This window comes from Lynx canadensis, chromosome A3, assembly GCF_007474595.2.
Source record: "Lynx canadensis isolate LIC74 chromosome A3, mLynCan4.pri.v2, whole genome shotgun sequence".
In the NCBI taxonomy this organism is placed as follows: domain Eukaryota; kingdom Metazoa; phylum Chordata; class Mammalia; order Carnivora; family Felidae; genus Lynx; species Lynx canadensis.
The window spans coordinates 44,381,838-44,391,417 of NC_044305.1; the positions used below are offsets into that span (position 1 = coordinate 44,381,838).

The 9,580-nt window shown below is 48.4% G+C and overlaps 1 protein-coding gene across 2 annotated transcripts in view; it reads left to right on the top strand.

Annotated features, from left to right (window-relative positions):
- SLC24A3 (solute carrier family 24 member 3) overlaps positions 1-9,262 on the top strand; it is a 487,209-nt gene extending 477,947 nt beyond the window's left edge. The window contains exons 16-17 of one of the 2 annotated variants that reach the window (XM_030310179.1): positions 2,773-2,838; positions 7,340-9,262. In XM_030310179.1, the coding sequence (XP_030166039.1) occupies positions 2,773-2,838; positions 7,340-7,489 (216 nt within the window). In that variant the 3' untranslated portion in view covers positions 7,490-9,262. The remainder of the gene's footprint in view (positions 1-2,772; positions 2,839-7,339) is intronic. The other variant, XM_030310180.1, reaches the window with a different exon arrangement.
- Positions 9,263-9,580: the final 318 nt, after the last annotated feature.

The window sequence follows — 9,580 nt, forward strand, 5'->3', positions numbered from 1 at the left end:
AAACCTCACCAAGGTTGGTTGTCTTTAGTCTTTGGAGCCAGATTTAGAATTTTAGAAGCACCACTCCTTGAGACTTTATGTCAATGAGGAAGAGTGAAGTTCCAGTGCTCTAGTTGAATATTATTCATTTGGAAAAGGCAAAAGCCTTGGCCAAAGAGAATTTTCCTGCTTGGAGCTTGGCTTTCACTGGCTCTTGGTTTCCTATGGGCAGGAAATCACTTTACTCAACTCTTGCTGCTGACAAGGATTCAACCCTGGAACTCAAAGGGTGAGCTTAAAATGCATTGGCCACATTCTTAGAAGAATCCACGTAATGTTGAAAATTAAGAGCTCAAAAGGTTTTCTGAGTGTTCACAGTTTCAGGGTCAGCCCAAGGACTGTGATGAGTACAGCCCCAGCAGGCTCTTACTCACTCTGAACAGGGGCTGCCATCTTGCTCTGAGAAGCCCTGCCTTTCCCCTTAAACTCTGGCCAGGGTACATGTGGCATTATCATAGGTTCAGTATGGACAGAATACTTTGGGGCAGAGAATCTTTTTCAGTACAAGGCATTTGTGATGGACATTGGCCTCGTTATACCTACACAGCTGATCAAAGGAGGAAAATCGATCTATAGCCAGGTGGAGGGTCTGCAGGAAGGTGAACTACCAGCTGGACTGGGATGGATCCAATCCCTCATTATTTTTTTTTACACTGATTTAACCAGGTCAACCCACTGCTTTAGTGTCACAGAGATATGCTTTGAGTCCTTTACTCTTAGGAAGGCATTTATTGGCTGGGAATAATTTCCAGCTGGGGTTTGGCAGATGGTTGGCTCACATGGATTGTGCAGGCAGGGGAGAAAGTCCAGCGTATTCCCTCTGGGACAGAACCTTGCATAAGGAGATGTGTTATGTTCCTGGGTCCCCACACAAAGGGTCTGTTTGGGGAAAGCAGTTTCCTGTCACCAAAAGGTAAACCAAACACATCCTCCTACAGAGATACCCATGTGTTTCCATACCTACACTGCAGGGATAAACTGGTAAAGGGGCACCAAGAGATGCCTTGAACCTTGTCAGAAGGTCCCCTGACCACTTCTACTGACAATAATCACTCTCTGTTCTCTAATGAACTGATCAGCCTGCCTTGCTTTTCCTTTCTGTAAACACAGGTGAGCCTTTGACTCCCGGCAAGACAGTGTACATTGGTGGGGCTCTATGGTCCCCCAGTCTCCATGCAGATAAGACTTTATAAGAGAACTGGTGTAAAAGGGATGTCAAAGTCAAAGCCCCAGAACCTGTGGAGATCAGAAGTGGGTTTAACCTCTGTACTTGCTCTAAGTCAGTGGTTCTTAAACTTTCTCATGCATCAGAACCACCTGGAGGTTTATTAAAATACAGCTCGATGGGCCCATCCCCAAAGTTTCTGATTCAGGAGGACTGGGTGAGGACTGAGATCCTGCATTTCTAACAAGCTCCCATGTGATGCTGCTCGAGCCTATCCAGGGACAACGCTTTGAGTACAGCTGCTCTAAGGCATACCTCCTATCTCAGGGTAGCCAACCTCATGACCCTTTGACTGAGGTCAGGGCAGAAGGGACATCTTCTGTGCACTATGGAAAAAATTCTATGATCTTTGTTGGCTGGGTCAGCCTCTAAATATTCCCTACCTGCTCTGCCCACTACTACAGCCACTGATCATATATGGCTCTTTGAATGTAAATGTGAATTAGTTGAAGATAAGGTTAAAGTTTTTGTTCAGTTGGATGAGCCACCTTTCAAGGGCTCAATAGCCCACATGTGCCTAATGGCTGCCATGTGGGACAGCACAGATACAGGACATTTTCATCATTGCAGAAAGTTCTAGTGGACAGAGCTATTTTATAAGAATTCCAAAAATTGTTTCTCTCTTTTCAGTGTTTGGCTGCTAACCCCACTGTCTTACTCTGAAAAACAAACAAAACAAAAATTCTTTTATGAATATCACAAATGGAATGTTAACTCTGTCTTCTTCTTTGCTTGCTCACAGTAACAACCCTTATCCACTTCTTCCTGCCAAGTTTGGGAAGAGGTCACAAACTAATGCAAAAGAGAGAAAAAAGTTTTTATGGGGTGCCTGGTGGCTCAGTTGGTTGAGCATCCAACTCTTGATTTTGGCTCAGGTCATGATCTCAGGCTCCTGGGATTGAGCCCCGTGTGGGGTTCTGAACTGAGCATGGAGCCTGCTTAAGATTCTCTCGCTCACTCTCTCTCTCTCTCTCTCTCTCTCGCTCTCTCAGTCCCTTTTGCCCTGCTCTCTCTCCCTCTCTCTCAAGAAAGAGAGAGAGAGAGAGAAGAGAGAGGGAGAGAGAGAGAGAGAGAGAGAGAGAGAGAGAAAATTTCAGTAATATTTTTCAAAATTTTGCTCCCATCACCCATGTTAGGAAATTTACTCAAAAGGTAAACCTAAAAGCTATATGCCAGGAAAGCAAATGCTCCCTGGAGGTCAGGTCCACAGGGAAGTATTGTGAGCAATAAGAATCAGGCCACACGTCAGAGAATTGGAGTGCCATGCTGCAGCCCAGTAGGCACTGCCCCTGGAGGGAAGGACGGGGTTGGACTGAGAGTGGACTACACAAGGGCACCCCCTAGCTGTCCTAGGGAAGTAGATATTCCCACTACCAATCCCAGAGCAAGGCTGTCCAAACTGCCCTTTGCCATCCTAGAGGAGAGATTTGCACTGACTGCTACTCAGAATTGCTTGAGCTCCTGCACAGAGCCTTTTTGGAAGCCTAACTGCACATCCTTTCTTACAGATTCGGCTAAACAGCAGAGGACTGATCTACTCCGTGGGCTTACTCCTGGCCTCCGTCTTTGTTACGGTAGGGCTTCAGCTTATTCCCCTCTCGAGTTCCTGTGTTCTCCCCACCCCCACCCTTGGGTTCTTTGGCCACAGAGTTTGTTTGGACACCAGATGGGCTTGGCCTTCTGGTGGATGGGGACAGTCAGCCTCCAGATGTCCCATCTCATTCGTGGCTGTCTCTTCTATAAGTGGATCCTAGCAACTCACTAGAAAACATTCCCTCTTTCTGAACGGAACCAGCCCACCTCTGAGAAGCAAGGCCCTGCCTTATGTCAAGCACAAGCCATTTTATCAAAAGCAAAGGGGAGATCCACTTTTTCTGCAGGATTAGTGAAGAAAAGGGTAGATTCCAATTAATTGTCTGTTCCAAGTTAATAAGCACCTCTATAAATCCATGGATTTGACCAATTCTCAGAGACTAAGAATACATTATTTCATTGACAGTATACTTTCATGCCATTCCACTGTCTTGGCTATCATATCTATTTGTATAGTACGATATTCCAACTCAGCTGCCATGTTTGGTAGAAACAGATTCATACCAACACATGAAGTATCCATTCATATACAAGTATGTGGTTAAATTTTCACATTAGTGAACATTGAGGGACACCTGGATGGCTCAGTCAGTTGAGCATCTGACTTCAGCTCAGGTCATGATTTCATGGTTCATGAGTCCAAGCCCTGAATCAGGCTCTGTGCTGACAGCTCAGAGCCTGGAGCCTGCTTCAGATTCTGTCTCTCCCTCTCTCTCTCTCTCTCTCTCTCTCTGCCCTTCTCCCATTTGCTCTGTCTCTCTCACAAATATAAATAAAAACATTTTTTTAAATATAAAAAAACATTGAGATGCAATGTGGTTTTTCCTGAAATCTTCAAGGAAATCATCACTGAATTATACTGGCATGTGAATGTCCATATAGTTGATAATGGGAATTTAGAAGAGCAGGCAGGAAGCTGGCGAGGTCATTTATGGGATCAGACTGTGAGTCAAATTTCAAAGATTTACTAAAGCAAACACTGTCTTACGCAAAAGTGGAAACCTATGCAATTTTTCTTCCATAGCGTAGGAGTTTCTTTGAGTCTGTTATGACTTAGGGTTATGAGACCTGTCATAGCCACACATTGTGCTCAGTGCTTTCCATACATTTTCCCCTTTGGAGCTCATCACGCCCCCATCATGTAGCCACTATATTAGCCCCATTATACAGATGAACATCTGAGACCTCTAGGGTAGTTGACACTAAATGAGTGAAGGGGCAAGCCATCTGACACCAGAGCGCATGCTTACAGCTACATGTATACACCTGTAGGAGATGGGGCTGGTCACCACCTGGGATGTTGAAATGGGGCTGCTGGAATGCTGGAGAGAAGTAGGTTTGTGGGGGGGCAGGGGAAGAGTAGTTTCAAACCTCTTGAGCTATCTTGCCTATTTGACACCCAAGGGGAAAGGTCAAGAAAGCTATTGGAAAGAGGAGTCTGAGTTCAGGAGAAGCGTCCAAGCTGAAGGCACAATGATATTTAAAGCCCTGCAGTTGGATCAGTCAGCAAGAGAGTGAGTGAGGACAGAAAAGAGGCCCAGCATCTGAGTCTTGGTGCCCTCTGGTAGTTCGAGGTCAGGATGATGACAATAAACCACCAAAGGGAACAGAGAATGAGCAATCAGAGAGGTGGGAGGCAAAGCAGGAGAGTATGGCATCTGGAAGCTAAGGGGAGAAGGTGTTTCAGGGTGGAGGGAGTGATTGGCTCTGTTATGGGAAAGGAGTCCTGAGTGTTGGCCATTTGGTTTAGAAATATAAAGTTATCAGGGGACGCCTGGGTGGCTCAGTCGGTTAAGCGTCTGACTTCGGCTCAGATCATGATCTCACAGTTTGTGGGTTCAAGCCTCGCGTCGGGCTCTGTGCTGACAGCTCGGAGCCTGGAGCCTGCTTCGGATTCTGTGTCTCCCTCTCTCTCTGTTCCTCCCCTGCTCTCACTCTGTCTCTCTCTAACTCTCTCAAAAATAAATAAAGATTTTTAAAAAATTAAAAGAAAAAAAGAAATACAAAGTTATCAGTCCTCTTGAGGGTGGCTGCATGGGGCAATAAGGCCAAAGGTTGAGTAGAACAAGGTAACGGGAAGGAAGGAGAGAAATTGGATGCAATGGTGTTTACAACTCTTTGAAGTCATCTTGCTGTGAATAAAGGAGAGAAATGGGAATCCAGAAAAAATGTAGTTGTTTTTTAATATGAGGGAGCTAGCAGCATTCTTGTACTCCAGTTGGAGTAACCCGGGGAGTGATGGGGAGATGGAAATAAAAGAGGGGCAGTTTCTGGGACCATGTTCTTGAGCAGTAAGGGGAGGTGGGATGGTGTGCACATGTGGGGGAGTGGGCCATGGACAGGGTCGTGGGCGACGGGTCCTCACTGGCAGGAGAGAAGGTGAGCAAATGGATCTGGTGGTGGGAGTTCTGTGGACGGGAACATCATCATGCACTGAGAGTGAGGGTGGAAAAGGAAGGTATTGGGGGTCTCAGAAGAGGGGAGAGGTCAGAAACAGCCATCCAGGAAAGGGAGAGACAGTGAATTTAGGGAAATGTGGAATGATTGCCATAAATGGCTCACTCAAGGTTTGTGGGCTTGAATTAAAAGTCAGAACCTTCAGGGGGGCACCTGCGTGGCTCAGTTAATTAAGCGTCGACTTCTGCCCAGGTCATTATCTCACGGCTTGTGCATTGAAACTCCACATTAGGATCTCTGCTGTCAGAGCAGAGCCTGCTTGGGTTCCTGTCTCCCTCTCTCTGTGTCCCTCCCCAGCCCGTGCTTTCTCTCTGTCTCAAAAATAAATAAAAACATCAAAAAAATTAAAAACAAACAAAAGTGAGAAACCTCGGGTGCACCTGGATGGCTCAGTCCCTTGAGCGTCCGGCTCTTGGTTTCGGCTCAGGTCATGATCTCACAGATTGTGAGTTCCAGCCCTGCATTAGGCTCTTGTGGTGACAGCATGGAGCCTGCTTGGGATTCTCTCTCTCCCCTCTCTCCCTGCCCCTCCCTCCCTCTCTCTGAAAATAAATTTAAAAAGCAAAACAACAGCAACAACAAAAAAAACAAACGTAACAAGTGAGACCCTTCGGCATGGCCAGGCGTTTTCCTCCAGCCTGGGTCAGCTGCGTGGAAGCAATATGGAATAGCTGGAAGCAGGGCTTGAACCAAAAGGCTGTGGTTTTAGCCATACAAGGACAAAAGTGCTAGAGAGATACAAGTAAACAGTGAAGAGTGCTTAGGGGTGGTTCTAACGATTGTTGGTGGAATTTAAGCAGGGTAAGGTGAGAGAGGGGTGATGGGCAGTGAAATGGTGGGGGTGGCAATGAATTCTGGGTCCTGGGAGTCTGCAGAGTTGTAGGAGTACAGGGACCAGATGGAGTAAGCAGGAAAGAGGAGATGGCTGTCAGAGAGTGAGGTGTTTGGCACGGAGTCCTTTCTGTTCTTGCTAATCACCAGGTCTCAGCTGCAGGGCTGTCCAGCAGAACTTGTCCGCTGGCCTGTACCTGCACTGGACAGCAGCCACTGGCCCGTGTGGATGTCAAGCACATGAAATGTGGCTAGTACAACTGAGGAACTGAGTTTTTAAGTCTATTTATTTTGAGAGAAGGCGGGAAAGAGTGCATGAACTGGAGAGGGGCAGAGGGAGAGGGAGAACCCCATGCAGCCTCCACGTGGGCTCAGCACCAAGCCCAGCCCTGGGCTCTACCCCACAACTGTGAGATCATGACCTGAGCTGAAATCAAGAGTCGGATGCTCAACCAACTGACCCACTAAGGCGCTCCAGGAATGGAGTTTTTAATGTTATTTGATATACATTTAAATTTGGGGGGCCACCTGTGGCTAGTGGGTGCAGTGCAGGTGTGGGGCATGGCTGCAGGAGACTGGGTGTAGGACGGGTGTTGGGAAGATCCTCTCGGTTGATGGTGAAATTGCTGGGCAGGACGACAAGGTGCTGTAGACAGGAGTGGCAGTGGGTAGGACTCCGGGCTCTGGGGAAGGACGAAAGAGACTGGTTTTGCAGTGTTGACTTCGAGTGGGATGGAGTATGACTGCTGGAAGACTTTAGATTCCAAGCTTAGGTTTTTTGAGAGGAGAAAAAAATAAAGAGTGCATAAGGAGCAGCGAAGAGCAAGGGGTACAGCCTTCTTGCCTCTAGGTGCAGGAATGGAAGAGGTGTGGCCTCCACTGCCAGGGCTGTGTCTGCAGGGGCCAGGGGCTGCCTGGGGCAAGAGGGTGAAGAGGCAGAACAGGTGCCACCAGCACAGAATAGTGCAGAGGAGTGACGGCCACCATGCCCGTGTTGATTGGTCCCATCATTATGACTTTGTAAAGTTATCTCCCAAGTTCTGACTTCCCACATGAACGATGGGTTTGGGGGTGCTCAGAGACCATCAGTGCTCCACGAGATCAGCCATTGGCAGCCCTACCCCCAGCTATGGCCACCCCAAGGCCCAAGGCTACCTCTTCCCGCACCCTCTGACCCTGCTGTGTGTGTTGCAGGTGTTTGGCGTTCACCTGAACAAGTGGCAGCTGGACAAGAAGCTCGGGTGCGGGTGCCTTTTCCTGTACGGTGTGTTCCTGTGCTTCTCCATCATGACAGAGTTCAACGTGTTCACCTTTGTGAACTTGCCCATGTGCGGGGACCACTGAGCCGCCTGGCCACCCACCGAGCCTCAGTCCTTCTTTACTGTGCAATACAAGACCCGGCCGCACCCCGAGTCACGCGGGCCCCCAGAGCCGGCACATCCGGCTCTCCCGCGCTGTTCACAGGCCTCTGCTCCTGCCTTGGTGGCCCAGGCTGTTCCCACCCCTCCCTGCTCCCCCTCCTCCATGGGTTTCTCTCACCCACCCCTTCCTGCCTCCTCCGTGTGAAGACTCTGACATCCGCGTGAATTTTCAAGCTCCATTTTTGAACAGTGACTGAGATTCTAGAAAAACTGGCTGCTAACTGGCCCAAGCCAGGCAAAACTTACTACAATCCCTCCTCCTTTTTTAAGTTATTGGATGGAAGACAAACCTAATTTATGACCTGAGACTGTCGAAGGAATAGAGAGGAGAGGGTGTATTGATGCTAGGGAGTGTTTGGGATTTTGTTATGTTTTGAGGCGATACCTAGGTTACTGCTGGGTTTGGGTGGGGTTGTTTCACTTTGGGGGGCTCCCCTTTTTATTCCTTTTCTTCCAGAGATGGAGAACTTCTCTCGCATCTTTCACCGGGCTCTGGATTAGTGGATGATCCACAGGTTGTCCCCGCCATGTCTTCTGGGATCAAGTCCCAGGCATGGTGGAACATGCATGAATTTAGTGCTTAGTAGAGGAACATCTGGGCGAGGCCACGGGGAACAGATGCATGACGTTTCATACGCAAGGAGGCCTCCCTGAAGTCCTGTAGGCGTCATCCAGGGGGCACAAGGCTTTCGAGGAAGAAGACAGCTTCCCACATATCCATTAGGACAATCATTTTGTCACTAGGTTCCTTCTAGTCTTTCAAGCAATAGTTCTAGCCTGCCTGAGGCCTTTGATGAGGGGCCCCGGTTACACCACCCGTCCTGGAGGTGCCGGGAAGTCAGCGCCAGAAGTTTCCCAGCCCAAGAGTCCCTGAGATGCGCTCTCATCACTTGGTATTCGGGGTGACAGGGAGAGACCCAGAGGCCACCACTGCTTTTTGTGCAGGAGCTACAGACACTGGTTTCTTGGAAAATGGAGAGAAGCGCACTTTGCACAGACGTCGTCAATAAAGTCCCAATTTGCCACTCGGTATTGAGTACACTGGACCCTGACAGCTGGCTTTTGGGCCAGCGTCCTTCCTCGTGGGACGCCTCCACCAAGCTGCCCTAGCTCCACCCCTCCCATCCTGGAGGGATGGCGAGGGAAGGAGGAAACAGAGAACTGACACCTTGGGAACCGCAGAATGTGTTCAATGCAGACTCGCTCAAGGGCATAAGTTATTGTGAACGTTGCTGCCAATCACTGCTCAACAGCCCTGCTAGATTTTGTATGATGCTGAATTATTATGCAGACTAATTCCACCGAGTTGAGACCCACCCATGCTTGTTACACTTGTATTTATTGAAACTGTGGATTCCTGCCCGTGCTGCCCCCTGTATTTACTTTAAGCACTGATCACTTATCATTCATTCAGTATGGTTTCCCCCCCCCCCGTCCCTTGTACACATTCTGGTATGAATTGTAAAAATAACCTGCTACAAATTGGTTGAATGTTTCTGTCAATGGTGCAAACCAAGGCCAGCGTTAGCCAGCCGACGAGGCACCTGCCCGAAGAAGGAACGGGAGAGGAAATCACCAATTTGGGCTCTCAGAGCTAAGACACACGTATTGATTCTGTTGCACATTTTGCACTGGTTTATGGAGATTGTTTTCTTGGACGGATAGTGTAAAATAAACTTCTCTGTTCTATATCCTTCCTTGAGTGGCACACACGTTACTTCCTCCCCTGGAGTGTTGCCTGTTTTAACTATGCTGACCAGTATGCCTGGAAGGAAGCCGCCAGGTATTGGTGCTTCTGCTCTTTCTGGGTGGACTCAACCTGGAAAGCTGGCAAAATGGCAGGTTTCTGGTATGAAGTGGCAAATCATGGGTCTTCTCTAAATCTTGAAGGGGCTTAGGATCTGTCATCCTGTAGAATACGTGCAGCACTATGTTAGGAATTCTTTCTTGCAGCTAAAGTGGGAGGAACAGATTCCAGCATGACCGACAGTTGTTCAGCAGTTCAAGTTCTCCA